At 45.9% G+C, this 17,091-nt stretch overlaps 2 protein-coding genes and 1 long non-coding RNA gene across 12 annotated transcripts in view; 2 read left to right on the top strand and 1 right to left on the bottom strand.

Annotated features, from left to right (window-relative positions):
• Positions 1-7,046, top strand: part of FAM227A (family with sequence similarity 227 member A) — a 75,291-nt gene extending 68,245 nt beyond the window's left edge. For 3 of the 4 annotated variants that reach the window (XM_045463754.1, XM_045463756.1, XM_045463753.1), the window contains one exon: positions 6,808-7,046. In XM_045463754.1, coding sequence (XP_045319710.1) covers positions 6,808-6,889 — 82 coding nt within the window. In that variant the 3' untranslated portion in view covers positions 6,890-7,046. Of the gene's footprint in view, positions 1-451; positions 590-6,807 lie in introns of all 4 variants that reach the window. The other variant, XR_006708808.1, reaches the window with a different exon arrangement.
• Positions 6,868-16,625, bottom strand: LOC123590517. Its single transcript, XR_006708809.1, has 3 exons — positions 16,515-16,625; positions 7,567-7,641; positions 6,868-6,950 (listed from the first exon to the last, which is right to left on the bottom strand). It is a non-coding gene; the product is annotated as an uncharacterized LOC123590517 (long non-coding RNA).
• The window catches only part of DMC1 (DNA meiotic recombinase 1), a 40,693-nt gene continuing 38,621 nt past the window's right edge, over positions 15,020-17,091 (top strand). For 3 of the 7 annotated variants that reach the window (XM_045463759.1, XM_045463761.1, XM_045463762.1), the window contains exons 1-2: positions 15,021-15,197; positions 16,488-16,573. In XM_045463759.1, coding sequence (XP_045319715.1) covers positions 16,523-16,573 — 51 coding nt within the window. In that variant the 5' untranslated portion in view covers positions 15,021-15,197; positions 16,488-16,522. Of the gene's footprint in view, positions 15,240-16,487; positions 16,574-17,091 lie in introns of all 7 variants that reach the window. The other 4 variants (XM_045463757.1, XM_045463758.1, XM_045463760.1 and 1 more) reach the window with 4 other exon arrangements.

Below are 17,091 nucleotides of genomic sequence, written 5' to 3'. Positions count from 1 at the left end.
AAAAAAAAAAAAAAAAAAAAAAAAAAAAAAAAAAAAAAAAAAAACCCAGCTCAGGTATTACCTCCAGGAAGACTTCCCTGACTTGCCTACTCGGGGTGCCCATTGTGTGCCCTGCACTCTCCTGATCGTGCCCCACAGAACATAGCCTACTTAGTCACAGACTTGCCTGTCCGCTTGTCCATCTCCCCAGAGTGACGATTCGGGGAGCTCTCTCAAGCGAGCTTGTTTCCTTAGGGGCCAAGTTCAGTGCCTGGCACCCAGCAGGCCCTCAGTCAGCGCTCAGAAGATGGATGAGGGGACCCTGCGCCAGTCATTTGCTGTTTGCCGTTGTCATTGGTTCATTTGCCAGCTTTTTCTTTCACCATCCATCAAGATTCCAGCGCAACCTTTGAAGAAACCACACGGAGTTCGGGATCTGAGTTTTGTAAAGTCTTTTTGGTTTCCCCCACAGGAAGGAAAAGGAGGGGAGGAAACGAGAAGCAAGACAGACGTTGAGCCTCTCTCCCTCGTCACTCTCAATCCCTGATTAATTCTCTTCCCTGGGACTAGGAAGCTCCCGCAGGAGCCCCGGATATTTCCGCCCGGTAGGGTAAAACAAGAGGAACAAAAGGAAACTGTAGGCAAAGACTGAGAAACAGAAACCGGGAAATACTCCACGATAGTTTTACAGTTTTTCCGAGGCTGAGTGAAAAGCAGAAGTGGTTTTTGGTTTCGTTTTTATTTTGTTATTTTTTTTTTTGCTTGGCTAACCACATTTACTCATGCATTTACTCTTTCGCCCATTATCTTATTTGAAATACTACAACTAACAGTGTTTTATTATACTATGATAAGGGCCACCGTTTATTAACTAAACACATTAAGCTCAACACGCTACAAACATCACCTCATTTTAACCTTCGCAGCAGCCATATGAGTAGAGGTTACCCATTGCATTTTACACGGCAGCAAGCCCAGGTTCAAAGAGGCTTCCAAAGTTCCCTGCAGTAGACACTGAATAAATCACAGTAGCTGACACACAGTCCCTATTTTCAAGGGGCTCACAACCTGGTGGAGAGAAGGCAGGTGTATCAACAAATTAATGCCCTAAGCTCCAGAGGTGCTTACACAGAGGGGACCCAGGAGCCATGCAGAAACACTTTACAGAAGCGGGGTGTCCCTTGACCCACATCTGGGAAAGATAAGAAGGTGTCTGCCAGGCCGAAGGAGCGGGTGAGGCAAGAGACAGGCATTCTTGGTGGACAGAGCAGCGGAGGCAAAAGTTCAGAGGCAGGAATTAGCATGGCAGGGGATCAAGAAAGTGTGTGACATGGGGCGCCTGGGTGGCTCGGTCGGTTGAGCGTCCGACTTCGGCTCAGGTCATGATCTTGCGGTTCGTGAGTTCGAGCCCCACGTCGGGCTCTGTGCTGATGGCTTGGAGCCTGGAGCCTGTTTCGGATTCTGTGTCTCCCTCTCTCTGACCCTCCCCCGTTCATGCTCTGTCTCTCTCTGTCCCCAAAATAAATAAACGTTGAAAAAAAAAAATTTTAAAAAAAGAAAAAAAAAGAAAGTGTGTGGCAAGGTTCCCAGGAAGGTGAACCCAGAGAAGATCCTTTGACAAATCAGGAAGGGATATCATCTGTGAAGCACTTTCTTTCCTTTTTTCTTTTTTGTTTAATGTTCATTTATTTTTGACAGAGAGCGAGACAGAGCGTGAGCAGGGAGAGGGGCAGAGAGAGAGGGAGACACAGAATCCCAAGCAGGCTCCAGGCTCCGAGCTGTCAGCCCAGAGCCTGACGCGGGGCTCGAACTCACAGACCGCGAGATCACGACCTGAGCCGAAGTTGGATGCTCAACCGACCGAGCCATCCAGGCGCCCCAATTTTCTAAGTCTCAGGGACCTGCTGAAAGATATTAACAAGAGAACCACATGATCATACTTGGATCATACTTGGGTTTTAAAAGTCCTGGTGGCCGATGAAGCAGTAGAAGGCGCTTTGGCTCTAAAAAGATCCGGGGTTTTGAATCTTTGCCCTGCATCCTCAAGTACCTACGTTCTCTGGGTCTGTTTCCTTGGCCGTAAGAAATGTGGATGGTTGCTACGTGGAGCAACCAAAGAGCCCGGCATAGAACCTGTCAATAATCAACAGGCATCGTATTATTGTTTCATAAAGCTCCTTACGTTCCCGCATCCGGGACGCTTTGAGCTTGGCTGCCTGAGATCCCTGGCCTAGCCCAGCCCGGAAGGACTCCCTGGTTTTCTGGGCTCTGGAAGGCCGGGTTTCTCACCTCTTAGGGCAGGCATAATCCTTCTCACACACCACAGGGCACTGAAACGGTGAAGCTCCAGAAAAGACACAAATTCTCACCTGCGGGGAAAAGTCTCTAAGCTCCTAAAGTTTCGCATTCAGACGGGGTAGCCTGGGCCTGAAGATGTCTCCCTAGACCCTTCTTTCAGAGTCACTAAGGACGGGGAGGGGGGTGGGGGGACGGCAGGCTTTCCAGAGCCTGAAGAAGAGCATTCCCCCTCTTCCTGTTACAAATACCGGAAGGGAAACTGAGGGAAGCCATCTTCACCCCTTGCTAGGCATAGTCCATGGTCCCGTTCAAGTCTAGGAACGGTTCTGTGGGGTGAATTTTATTTTTCCTGTTTTTCAAAGGAGGCCGCTGAGGCTCACCAGAGTCGAGACCCAGGCCCCTCGTGGGTCCCTTTCAAACATCCGTAGCTCATTGTGCTGTTCCTTTGCTTAAAATCTGCAGTTTCTCCTCAATCTCCTGAGGATCTAGGGTTAAAATTCAGTCTTAGACACAAGGCCTTCTCGAGGCAGCCCCACCCCCACTCCCAGCCACCTCTCAAGCCACACCGTGTCCCCGCAGCTATGGCAGGAGGCTGAGCTCTTCCTGCCTTTGGGCCTTGCTGGGCACAAGCTTCTTCCCCTGTAGGAAATGCCATTCTCCCTCCCGCCCCTGACCTCTCTGTCCAGCCAGCCCTTGCTACTTCTGCAGAGTCCATGCAGACGATGTCTCCTCCTCCAGGAAGCTTTCCCTGACACACACAGAGGACATCATGGTCAAATGCTTCTCCTCAGAGCTCTTAGACCTTTTTTAACATGAAAATTCACTGAGCCCAAAGTAGTGCAAGGAACTACACTTGACCCTCGAACAACACGGGGTTTAGGGGCACAGTCAGAAATCTACACGTAACTTGACTCCCCCCAAATGTAACTACTAATAGCCTACTGTTGGCTGGAATCCTTCCCAATAACATAAACAGTCAATTAATACATATTTTATATATTCTATGTATTATATACTGTATTCTTAAAATGAAATAAGCCAGAGGAAAGAAAAGGCTTTGAGAAAATAATCAGAGGGGCGCCTGGGTGCCTCAGGAGGTTAAATGACTGACTCTTGATTTCAGCTCAGGTCATGATCTCATGGTTCAAGGGTTTGAGCCTCACATCAGGCTCTGCACTGATGGCGTGGAACCTGCTTGGGATTCTCTCTCTCCCCCCCTCTCTCTCTCTCTGCCCCTACCCTGTTTGCTCTCTCTCAAAATAAGTAAGTAAGCTTAAAAAAAAAAAAAAAAATCATCAGGAAGAGAAAATACCTCTTCAGTACTGTAAGTGTATTTATTGAAAAAAGTCTGCATAGAAGTGGACTCACATACCTCCAACCTGTGTTGTTCAAAGGTCAAGTGCACATCGCTCCTTTCTGGACTGGGAGGTTTGGGGCACACCCGTTTTAGAGAAAGCATCTAGCTGTTTTACAGGATTACTGCTCTAGGGAGGGGGAAGAGGCTGGTTTCAAGTGCAAATGGACTGGCGGGTGATCAGATGCCGGCCTGCTCTAGGCCTTTTCCTGAGCTCAGAGCCCTGATTCTCCCATGTGCTGCGGGACAGGACCGCCAGAGGTCATACTGCTCTTTGCAGAACCCTGTAAACACATCACCACTCTAAATTCCGGCACCCGAAATACAGGCCTGGCATAAAATTTAAATCTTCAGTATATCTACAAACTTTGGTAACTTCAAGTAACACATAATATGTTAAGAAATTACAACTCGAGGGGCGCCTGGGTGGCGCAGTCGGTTAAGCGTCCGACTTCAGCCAGGTCACGATCTCGCGGTCCGTGAGTTCGAGCCCCGCGTCGGGCTCTGGGCTGATGGCTCAGAGCCTGGAGCCTGCTTCCGATTCTGTGTCTCCCTCTCTCTCTGCCCCTCCCCCGTTCATGCTCTGTCTCTCTCTGTCCCAAAAATAAATAAACGTTGAAAAAAAAAAAAAAAAAAGAAATTACAACTCGATTACTAATTAATTTTTTTCTTAATTATAACTTTTACTTATTCATTTGTTTTATCACCTTGAGCAGTGGCACACAATAGCATTGTGCTTGTCAGGTCCTTGCTCCGTTCTAAGCATGGTCCGTGTATTCTTTAGTTCCCACAGCATTCCTGTAAACTATGGGGTGTCATTAGCCTCGCTTTATAATGGAGGCAACTGAGGCTCAGAGAGGTTTAGAGACTGCTGCCCAGGCTCTTGCATTTGGTAGACAGTACAATGATTTGAAACCGGCAGTCAAACTTTACGGCCTGAGCTACACCCTATATTTTTAAGTTTATTTATTTATTTTGAAAGAGGGAGAAAGTGGGGGAGGGACACAGAGAGACAGAGACAGAGAATCCCAGGCAGGCTCCACACTGTCAGTGCAGAGCCCGACGTGAGGCTCAAACTCTCGAACCATGAGATCACGACCTGAGCCGAAGTTAGATGCTTCACTGACTGAGCCACCCAGGCACCCCTGGCCTAACTATTTTTAAGAGAAGTCTTCTTTTTGTTTAACTTTTTTTTAAGTTTATTTATTTTGAGAGACACAGAGCGCGAGTGGTCGAGGCGCAGAGAGAGACAGAGACAGAGAATCCCAAGCAGGCTCCACCCCTCAGCTCAGAGTCCGATGTGGGGCTTGAACCCATGAAACCGTGAGATCATGACCTGAGACAAAACCAGGAATCAGGCACTTAACCGACCAAGCCACCTAGGCACCCTTAAGAGAAGTCTGAAGTAAATTCAATATGAAGAAAGTTTTATCAATTTATTTTTTTTTCTTTTGATTAGAGAAATAGCCACTCATACCGGAATGTAGCAGCATGGTTTGCACCCCACTGGTTTGGGCTGTGGAATGTTTCAGGTTAGGAGCGGCTTATGAATACTATTATTTCTGACATTTTGATATTTTAGAATGTAGGAGGACGGCAACCAACTCAATTCATTTTAACGAGTATTCATTGCTCTTTCCTCTTCCTTAAATATGCTTTAGCAACTTTTTCATGTGGCTAACTCCTACCTGATCCTGAAAGGCCAGCTCAGGCATCACTACCTCCAGAAAGTCTCCCCGGACTGCACTAGTGACTGCCTATTTTGTGTTCTGTGCTTTTCCAAGCTTGCTCCATTGAATATGACCTACTCTAGTGATGGAATTATCTGTCTCCCTCTCTGTACTATAAGCCTCACAAATTCAAGGACCTTGTCTCACGCAGCATTGAATCTTTTGTACCTGCTCCTGTGGCTGGCACGTAGTAAGGATTCAGTGAATTTTTGGTGAAGGAATTAATGATCAGCTACTGTGTGTTTAGCATTCTGCTTCAGTCAATTGCTTATACAAAAAATTGATTTCATTTTAGGACTTGGCCTCTCTATACCCATAAAGTTGGAAATAAATCCTCTTAAAAGCTCATACTGATTTACAAATGTTTCTGTTTTTATTTGAATTAAAATAATACATATTCATCCTTTAAAAATTAAGTAAAGAAGGGGCGCCTGGGTGGCTCAGTCGGTTAAGTGTCCAACTCTTGGTTTCGGCTTAGGTCATGATCTCACAGTTTCATGAATTTGAGCCCCGTGTCCGGCTCTGCACCGACAGTGTGGAGCCCCGCTTGGAATTCTCTGTCTCCCTCTCTGTCCACCTCTCCCCCACTCGCACTGTCTCCGTCTCTCTCAAAATAAATAAACTTAAAAAAAAAGAAAAAGGTGGTTATGAGGATTCAATTGGTTAACATACGTAAAGCACTGAGAACAGTGCCTGATGCAAGGTAATATATAAGTGCCTATTCAATTAACTGATTATGGAAAGCATAACGCAAATGCTAATTAACTAATAACTAGTTCTACAAAGCTTGTTACAAAAAATTGCACCCCTCTGGACCTCCTTTGCATTCTCCAGCAACACATTTCCACTTTCTTAACTGATTGTTTTGGTATTTGTTATCCTTCTAATGTCTAAATACCACGGTGCTCTTTGATTTTTCAGTGTTAGGCATTGTCTGTTGAGTTCCTACCGGGAGTGGTTAAGGACTGGGCTGTCTCTCATATGCACACACTTTCTGTCTCTCATCCTCCCGGTGTGTTTCTGTTGTGATTCGGTTTGGACCACTAATCAGCATTATACCATCAACACAACTGCCATGAGCCATGGAGGGTACTATGGTATTTTTGTTTTCTTGTAAAACTTTTTGCTATCCCTGGAACTAAGCCTTTCTCTCTTTTTAATCTGCCTGTTTTCTTGCCTTTTTTTTTTTTTTTTTCATTATGTACTTATCACAGTTTATCTCCACATTTCTCCTTGGCCACCTAAATCTCCCCCCAGTATATTCAGACACTTCATAGTCTATCAATTTCACTTTCATTTCCCAGCCTCCTGACCAGTTTCACTCTGGGTGGTTTCACTGTAGGCTGTTGATGTAATCCTGGGGACTTAACTTCTGCATTCTCTTCAGCACACTGGTTTTTCAATATTTGTTTTTAATCTGTTTGTGTCTTTATGATTCATCCACAGGAAGGACACCAAGGAGTCAAAACCAACTCAGAAAAAGGAAGTCAGTTTCCATAACCCCTCACCTTCTAACACACCTGGATGAATCCTTATCCAAGAATTGGGAGAACTTTTGGCTGAAGCCTGCCCATGTTGTTGGGTTTCATCTAAAACAGAAACAACAACAAAAAAATAATACTGCAACACATTTAATCATTCCCAGTCCATGGGACAAAGAATATTAAAGTTCACTTCTCTCTGGACCGAAGTCAGGATTTAAACTGAAGTCACCTCATTCATTCATGCCTTTACCAACTAAATCTTCCACTCACTTAGTAGCAGTAATACTATGGAATACATAATATTATTATATAACACAGTAATAGTAATCATAGGAGAATCATTTATTGAGCACTTAATGACATGCCGAGTACTCTGTTAAGTCCTGCTTTTTTTTTTTAACTTTTTTTTTTTTTAATTGAGAGATAGAGAGAGACAGAGCATGAGCATGGGAGGGGCAGAGACAGGGGGAGACACAGAATCTGAAGCAGGCTCCAGGCTCCGAGCTGTCAGCACAGAGCCTGACACAGGGCTCGAACTCCCAAACCGTGAGATCATGACCTGAGCCTAACTCGGATGGATGCTTAACCAACTGAGTCACCCAGGTGCCCCCCACCCTTTCTTTAACTTTTTTTTTTTTTTTTTTTTAATTCTGTTAAGTCCTGCTTAGACATTATCTTGGTTTACCCTCCTGGTGGCTCCCCCCAGGGTGAGTATTGTTACCTCCATTTCTCCTGGGAGGACACTGGGGCTTGGAGAGGTTGAGCAAATATTCCAGGTGTCTGTTCTCTACCATGCCTGCAGAGATGCATAAAGACGCAGTCCTTGACCTTAAGGGACACACAATCTGGGAGAGGGGGAAGGATGTATAAACTAACCAATACATTAATGCTTTGCTAGAAATCTGTGCGGAATAAACAAAAAACCAAATCAAGAAAGACTTCACTGATGTTGGGGTTCTTGAGCAAATGGCTAAGAAAGAATTCTTGAGACCTCCTTGGTGCAAAAAGGTGATTTTAATAAAGCATGCCAGGACCCGTGGGCAGAAAGAGCTGCCCTGGGGTTGTGAGGAGTGGCTGATTATATACTTTTAAGTTTGTGGAGGGAGGGTTAAAGATAAAGTAAAGTTATAAGGAACTTGGAAGCAAGGCTTTCGTGACCTTGAGGGGCTAGCTACTGGTAAGGTAAGGCTACTTTTAGTGTTTAATAAAACATCAAGGAAGTAAGGCAGCCATGAGCTGCTTGGGTAAGGTCACATTTTGCATGTTTCAGGTGTCTATCAGTGGGCTACAAGCTGTGAGATTTAATTTCAGCTACATTTCTCTTGCCTTTGTTCCCCTCACCAACTGAGACAGGGGCCAGTGTGGGGAAGGACCTGTGGCTGGGCTGAGGGGCTTGGCTTTTATCACTTGGGCCTCAGGGCACAAGGGAGTGACCTGATCTGTTAGAGAGGTCTGCCTGGCAATGCCGAAAGGAAAGAAATCAAGCAGATGGCTATTTGCCTAAACCAAGAAGAAAGTAAGTGCGTTCTTGGGACCTAAGGTGTCTCCCACAGATATGCATATTCACTTGAACCCTGAGTGTAATCCTAGGTGACCCCCTTGGAGAATATCCCAGGTGAAGAGATGGAAGAAGGAGTTCGAGCTTTGGCCCCAGAAAATGCAGGGCCTTGAGTCCTGCTTCATAATAGATATAGGACTTTAGACCTAGTAGCTGTGAGGCTTGACCTTTCCTGAACTTGTTTTTTTTTTTCTTTCTTTCTTTCTTTCTTTCTTTCTTTCTTTCTTTCTTTCTTTCTTTCTTTCTTTCTTCCTCTTTCTTTCTTTCCTTCTTTCTTTCTTTCTTTCTTTTCTTCTTTTTTTTAAATTAATTTATTTATTATTTTTTTTAATTTACATCCAAATTAGTTAGCATCTAGTGCAACAATGATTTCAGGAGCAGATTCCTTAGTGCCCCTTCCCCATTGAGCCCCCCCCCCCCCCGACCCCTCTAGGAACCCTCAGTTTGTTCTCCATATTTAGGAGTCTCTTCTGTTTGGTCCCCCTCCCTGTTTTTATATTATTTTTGTTTCCCTTCCCTTATGTTCATTTGTTTTGTCTCTTAAAGTCCTCATACTGTAATGCCCGAAGTTCTGAAACCTCCCACAAAAGTCCACCAGAGTCGTAAGTCAAAGCCAAGCGGCAAGGGTCGTTTATTACAGGTTCGAACCTGGTCCTCTGCGCACTCGTTGCCGGTGACGCAAGAGGCCCCGATCAGGGTTGGTACAGCGTTTTTATAGACAGACAAATAACACAGGGGAGGTTTCAAATTATGAGGGCCCTGATTAGTCGATTTTAAAGTAAGGACATTTGTTGTTTTCTGATTGGGCGTCCTTTGTCTGTCCTTTGGCGGGAAGGCTTTGTCCGTTACTTGTGGCGGGAGAGAAAAAGGGGAAGGGGGAAGGGGGAAGGGGGAAGGGGAGGAATGTGTTAAGCAAGCAGGTTTACAGAAGCGAGAAATGCCGGTTAGTTTATGTACAATCACTCATTCCATTACATATCAGACTACATTTAGGAAGGTTTACAACCCATTCTACTACACAGCAGGTTACATCAGGAAAGGTCTCACAATGCTCATAGCAAACAGCAAGCAAAACAGACTTCTCAGCAATTGTATTTCTTATCAAAGATCCATAATAAGCAGAAAAGAGAACCTAGCTTTAAACTAAGGTAGGGCTGTCATTTGGATTGTTCCTTTCAATACGAGTGCAGTCATACGATTTTTGCCTTTCCCTGACTGACTAATTTCGCTTAGCAGAATACCCTCCAGTTCCGTCCAGGCACTGTCACAGTGCTTTACACAAGGGAAAAGACGGAAACCTATAGCATTTTCAGAAAAGGGTCCAAAGGCATCAGTCGGTTGCCACACGTAGACATTTTCTTATCCCAGTTGAAACAGACAATATACGGCACTGATGAGATAATTGAATATTTGAATGCTGCCTATATATTTGATATTAAAAGTGCTTATCTTTTAGGTGTGCTAATGGTATTATGGTTCTGTTTGAAAAGAGTCCTTATCTTTTAGAGATACATACTGAAATATTTCAGATGAAACTGTATGATGTATGAAATTTGCTTCAAGATAATATGAGCGGGATTGGGGCACCTGGTTGGCCTAGTCGGCTAAAAGCCCAACTTCTGCTCGCTCAGGTCATGATCTCGTAGTTCATGAATTCGAGCCTCTTACTGGGCTCTCTGGTGTCAGCATGGGGCCCGCTTGGGATCCTCTGTCCCCTTCCTTCTCTGTCCCTCTCCTTCTCTCTCTCTCTCAAGAATAAATAGAGATTACAAAAAATAATAATATGAGAGGGAGTAAGTGGATGGAGTTATAAGTGAAATAAGATTGGCCGTGTGACTTAAGAAATCTATGGGCGTCTGGGTGGCTCAGTCAGTTGAGTGTCCGACTTTGGCTCAGGTCATGATCCTGTGGTTCATGGGTTCAACCCCAGCCTCGGACTCTGTGCTGACAGCTCAGAGCCTGGAGCCTGATTTGGATTCTGTGTCTCCCTCTCCCTCTCCCTCCCCTGCTCTCTCTCTCTTTCTCTCTCTCTCTCAAAAATAAACAAACATTAAAAAAAAAAAAAAAGAGATTGGCCATGTGTTAAAACTTGTTGAATCTGGGTGATGGAAATATATTATTTTACCTTTGTATATATTAAAAATTATCCATAATAAAACAATTAAAGGTATTTGCTATGCACTAAATAATTTTTTGAGATTTTATTTTATTTTATTTTTTTAACGTTTATTTATTTTTGAGACAGAAAGAGACAGAGCATGAACAGGGGAAGGGCAGAGAGAGGGAGACCCAGAACCCGAAGCAGGCTCCAGGCTCCGAGCCATCAGCCCAGAGCCCGACGCGGGGCTCGAACTCACAGACCGCGAGATCGTCACCTGAGCTGAAGTCAGCCGCTTAACCGACTGAGCCACCCAGGCGCCCCTGAGATTTTATTTTTAAGTAATCTCTACACCCAACGTGGGGCTCCAACTCACAACCCCCTGATCAAGAGTCTCACACTCTACCAACTGAACCAGCCAGGTGTCCCTGAACTAAACACTTTTAAGCATGTTTTCACACATTATTTTATTGCCTTCTCACTATAGCCCTCTGCGTGAGGCACAACTTTCCCCATTTTCAAGAGGCCTTTCTTGGATGAAGTCGCCCCCGGCTCTGACTTATACAGTCTTCTAGGTACTCATTCTCCTTGCCCTCTGTCTCTTGCCCCCTTCAATCCATTCTTCACACAGCAGCCCAAATACTTCCAGTGTATTAATTTAATTCTCACAACAACTCAGTACTATTATCATTATTGGTTTTCAGATGAGAAAATTGAGGCGCAGATGTTAATGCCCCCAAGACTACACAGCTAGTAAATGGCTGAGCTGTACTATGTTAAGCCTGGCTCAGTTGCCACTCCTATGTGTGCTTAAACCAGGCTCCTATAGGGGCGCCTTGGTGGCTCAGTCGGTTAAGCGGCCAACTTCGGCTCAGGTCATGATCTCACGGTCCGTGAGTTCGAGCCCTGCGTCGGGCTCTGTGCTGACGGCTCGGAGCCTGGAGCCTGTTTCGGATTCTGTGTCTCCCTCTCTCTGACCCTCCCCCATTCATGCTCTGTCTCTCTCTGTCTCAAAAATAAATAAACGTTAAAAAAAAAAAAATTAAAAAAAAAAACAAACCCAGGCTTTTCATTTATAAATGAAAAAAAAAAAATCATATATGAATACACAGGGTCTGCCATATACTGGTTTAGTGGATTGGTTAAGAACATGGACACGGGAGCCAGACTGTGAGCCTTGAGCAAGTTATTGAACCTTGTGCCTCAGTGTCCTCATTTGTAAATAGGGGTAATAATAGTCCCTACCTCATGGTGTCTTTGTGACGAGTGGTTGCATTAATCTGTGGAAAGGAGTAAGTGCTATGAGTGTGGACTGTCATCAAATGTTACCTTGAGCTTCTCTCCTTTGCTTCTGAGAGCTGCTTTCTCCCTAGCACCTTCCACTCCAGCAAAACCACTCGCAGTTCCCTAAAAGAGCCTCTGAGTTGCCTCTGCCTTTCCCACCCCGCCAGGCCAGCAAACCCTCACCCGTCCTCCCAGCCCCAAAGTACAGGTCACTGCTTCTATGAGGATCCCGCAGGGAGAGGTTTCCTCGTTACCCGACTGCATGTCTGATCTCTTACCTTGCCCTGTGTGTGATTACCTGTTTCGGTATCTGTCTCCCCCTACTAGACTCAGGGCCCCTAAAGGGCAGAGACCTGTCCAGACCTGTCTTCATCTCCTTCTCCAGCAGAGAGCTGGGATCACGCAGTGTTTAATAAATGTTGGTTGAATAAACTGTCAGGAGCATGCCTCTCTGGGGAGCTGTGTGCTGAAGTTGGAAGGTGTTCAAATGTGGAAATAAATCTAAATAACTGAGAAAGCCCCCAAATGACTGGGGTGTGTGTGTGTGTTTCACTGTAATTGCCTAGAAACTTACCAATCTAGAGCCCCATTAGGGTTTGTATCTCGTTTGTTCTTTAAACCCTGGTACTCAACACCTCCCAGTGTCTGACAAGTAGTAGGGATTCAGTAAACATCTTTTGGGTGAACTATGTTTAAGGGGAGACGCGCCCAGTGAAGTTCTTTTTGTGTGCGTGTGATGGTCTTTCATTCTTTAGTTCTCTACCAAAGCACTTCTCATATTTGAGCTCTTGAAACTTCCAGAACATATATCCGCAGGCACCAGTTCGAGGAAACCCAACTGCAGACGGTGGGATCATGTGCCTTTTTCTGATTATAAGGCAGTTGTCCACAGAGGGGCACTAAAGTGTAACGGTTTCAAATTCAGGTACTCCCACTGCCTGGTTGTTGTTGTTTTTAGAATACCATAAAAATGACACAAATTTTAAAAATTCTGTGAAGAACTTCTGGACTCACTGAAGGATTTGAGACACTGGGAAAGCTTTTTGTCACAATTACTAATTGATACACAGCTCTGGCTTGCGGGACTCTGTATTTAAAATAGGAAAGTAGCATTTTGGAGCCCAAGTTTTTTTGTTTTTGTTTTTTTATGTGGTCGTTTTTATAAGTCTTTTGTGGCTTCTGAGTTTTGTGTCATATTTAAAAAGATTTTTCTTATTCTGAGATAATAAAAAAAAAGTCTCCTTTTCTTCTAGCACTTTTATTATTATATTCAGATTTAATTTCTTGGTCCATCTGGCATTTATCTTGGTATAAGGTGTGAAGTTTGGTTCCAATTTTATTCTTCTTCCAGATGGCTACCTAGCTGTTCCAACACCATTCACTGAATTCATCATTTCCCCACTGATTTGAAATACCACTGTCATCATATTCAAAAATTTTAGGTGATATGAAAGGCTACTTTTTTTTTTTTTGGTCCTGATTTGAGTAGAAATGTCTTCAAGTGTACTTTTTAACTATCCTGCGTTTTGGGCTTAAAAAAATTTTTTTTAAGTTGCATACAATCGTCAGTATCCTATCCAAACATGATTTTTTATCCTCATTTCAAGGATCTGTCATTACCACGCTCATTTCAGTTTCTTTCGGTAAATGTACTGCACACAACCTTCAAATATTATGAACATTTCTCTCTCCCAGCTGTCACTACACCAAACTACATATGTTCTATTTCCCTAAATCATCTCGCTGTGCTCTTTGCAGCTCTACCATTACACTGGATGTCCTCACCTAACAAGTTGTGCAGAAGTTACTACAGTTATTTCAGGTGAGGTCACAGGGCGAAAGCCTACTGTCACTACCCAGTTCGCCCCAAAACTGGGCATCGGTTTCCATTTAACACGAAGGACAGGCTCTGTTTCTGGAAAATAAGACTTTGAAGAGCTGAGGCAGTTATTTGTTGGCCCTTTAATTTTTTTTTTTTTAATGTTCTTATTTATTTTTGAGACAGAGAGAGACAGAGCATGAGCGGGGGAGGGGCAGAGAGAGAGGGAGGCACAGAATCTGAAGCGGGCTCCAGGCTCCGAGCAGTCCGCACAGAGCCCGACGCGGGGCTCGAACTCACGGACCGCGAGATCGTGACCTGAGCCGAAGTCGGACGCTCAACTGACTGAGCCACCCAGGCGCCCCGTTTGTTGGCCCTTTAAACAATCCACTGGGGGGGGGGGAGCAGGAAATGTCCTATAAAATGCCAACTGCTATTGTGGGAACTTCTCTCTTTTTTTTTCTTTTTTTCTTTTTTTTTTTTTGCTCTTTATTCCTGCAAAATGATTCAGACGCCGAAGGAAAAGCGTCGCCCTGTACTGGGGCTTGAACTCCAAGAACTGTCCGCACAGATGTGCATCATAGCCTCCACCTCAGCAGATGCTCGTTCAAATGCTTCCTGACTCTTGTCAACGGTCAGTCACCGTCTCAGGGGAGGAAGACGACGCTGCCAGAGACGGCTGGGCTGGCAAGGAGGCGGCCCTAAAAGGTCTATTTAGAAGCTGGACCGAAATATGTTTGGCCGCCGTTGTCTATTTCACGTTGCGAGTTAAGTCGCAGCAAAATTCCTCTCCGTCCTGAATGGGCCTCGAGACGAGAGAGTGTCACAGAGAGAGATTAGGAATGTGGGGACAGTGGCTAAGACCCCAGGTTCGACCTCCTCACCGGGGGTCCCCAGTAAGATAAGCATTTTGCCTGGCACCTGTCGCCGCGCGTCAGCCGCCCCCGCCGAGCACCCCTTCCCCGCCTTGGTTTTCCGCCTCGTGACCCCTTCCCAGAGGCCTCTCTCCATCTCGGAACAACCCGCACCTTAGAACCCTTCTTTCTCACAGCAGCCCGCCTTCACCTCAGCGCCCGCCTCCGTGCCCCCACTTTGGAGGCCTCTCCCTGACTTCAGCACTTCCCTCAGCTCCGGGGAGCCCCTCTCCTCAGCACATTTCTCCCCGCCTCAGAAGCCCTCCTTCACCTTAGGGAGCCCCCCCCCCCCACCCCCCCCCCCGCGAGAAGCTCCTTCGGTAGCCCCTCCTCCCCCATACCTGCCCCGCCCCGGACCCCGCCCACCGAGGGCCGGACCCTCCACCCCCTTGCTCTCTGCCCCCGCGCCTCAGTCCCAGCCGCGTCCGGGGACCCGCCCACCGTGAACACACCCCCTCGCACTCCGCCCCGCCTCCACCCCGGCCCCGCCCCCCCGTGGGTCCGCCCACTCCGGGCACGCGCCCGGACTTTCGTCGGTGGGCGCCAAACCCCGCGGTCAGCGACGCGCGGGCTGCGGCTCTCCGCGTTCGGGTTCCGAGTCAGAACCCCGGAGGATTCGAAAGCCCGGGCGGGGGGCGCGGAAGGGATTCCACCTTGAAAACCTCGGGGAGACTGTGGGGTACGAGAGGGGTTTGTGGCAAAAAAAAAAAAAAAAAAAAGGGTAAGCGCGTGAAGAATCTGAGGGGAAACCAAGGGTCCGTTTCTTTGGTGGCGCTGGGCGGTCGCCGCTGGGCCCCGGGCTCGTGACTTTGTGCGGCCCGTCCCCGCCCTGGGAGGGAACCGGAGGTGCGGAAAATGCCCGCGGGCGGCGCGGGGGTTTGGCCCTAACCCTGCTTTAGGATCCAGCTCTTCAGGCCATCAGTGGCCACTCGGGAAAGAACTATCTTTTCGTTTTATCAAGGGGGAGAAGACACGGACGATTTTTGTTTTGTTTTTTTTTTTCCTTCCATGAGCACAGCCAGTGTGGAATTTGTGGTGGTCATATACATGATTTACCTATCCGGGGACAGTGTTCCAGAAGATTCCTTTTACGTGGTCTCCTCTTTACCTCAGCTATTTTGCTGTTTAGAGGTATTAGGTGACAGCCGTCATACCTCTCTCTCCCTTCGTGGTTTGTTCCCCTTCTGCTGGACCCCACGCGTGACCCTGATGTGAAGCCAGAAAATGCAATAGACCAAGAAAACGGATTGCTTGGGCTGCACTTGAGTCTCCAGTCATGCCCTGTAGATTCCTGAGATCTTGGAACGAACGCCACAGTGTTAGAGACTCCATGTAGCTGCTTATTGGTATCCTAATATTGGGTATCCACCATAATTGTACATCTTAAAAATAATTATGAAGCTAGCAAATACTATAAAGCAAAATGTGCCTAATGTCTTGTGAAAGAAATCCATTGCGAGAGATCCCGTTCATAATTAGGAAGCGGGAAGGCGTTCATCATCCCTGAGAAAAATAGAATGTGTTGGCCGAGGGTAGACTAAGTTCTCGGAGCCAGGGAAGATTCAGGAAGAACGACATAAGGTCAACATTCCCAGAGCATTGTGAGCACAAACCTGAAAGGTTAAGTCGCAATGTGCAGTACTAACTAGCAACCCAAGACGCACCAAAAAGGCATTATCAGACAGTCCTGATATCTGTGCTATAGGAAATCAAAAGATGAGGAAAAAGTTACCAGTTTTGAGGAAAAAGAGAAGAAACCAAGTCCCCCAGCCTCACATACATAATGTCAGGGGCCCAGCGGTGCCCAGCGAAAAGATGGGCCAGCCCAGTCATTCCAAACCAAATGTTTCCCTAATTGCTCTTCTGGTCCCTGGCGACTTTGAAATGAAGTCAAGGAGGCCTCCGGGCAAAGGCCCTTGTACTGTCCGATCTATGACCGCTTCTTGAATAATATTTCTTTTTTTCCCAGAACTGATTCTTTTTTCTGCTTGCTCACCTTTCAATATGAAGGAGGATCAAGTTGTGCTGGAAGAACCAGGATTCCAAGATGAAGAGGTATGGCTAGAATGTTGAACCGTGTAGACGTGCAGTCAGTCCACAAAAATGAAGTTCCTTCTCTGTTAGCTATTATTTTTAGAAACTGAGAGTGGAAAGAAAGCATAGTTCCAGGGAGAGGCAATATTACAAATATGTGACAACTTGTTTGGCAAGGGATGCTAAGATTAGCTACTTAGCAACTAGCATGAAAGTATTTTAATAACCTAACAACTGGTATGGCCATAATGGTAATCTTTGCATGCTGGTACCCAATAGCAGAGGAAGGAGTTCAAGGTCTGGCGGGGCAGAAAGCTGAGAAGACATATTTTAAAAGAGGTTAAGTGTTGTTCCATGCCTTTGGGTTAAGGTCTTAAAAATCTGGACAGGACAGGACAGAAATATTGGGCTTCCCAGCCCTTTCAATGTTGGTGCACCTTCTAAGTCTATAGCACTATGTTTGAAAAAAGCATATGGATCCTACCTCGATCTGTTTAGAGAAGTGGAATTTGAGGCATTTTGGAGTGACTCATAATGCT

Source organism: Leopardus geoffroyi, chromosome B4 (genome assembly GCF_018350155.1).
Source record: "Leopardus geoffroyi isolate Oge1 chromosome B4, O.geoffroyi_Oge1_pat1.0, whole genome shotgun sequence".
Classification (NCBI taxonomy): Eukaryota; Metazoa; Chordata; class Mammalia; order Carnivora; family Felidae; genus Leopardus; species Leopardus geoffroyi.
The sequence above is the reverse complement of the archived record's forward strand: the minus strand, read 5'-3'. Positions and strand labels throughout refer to the sequence as shown.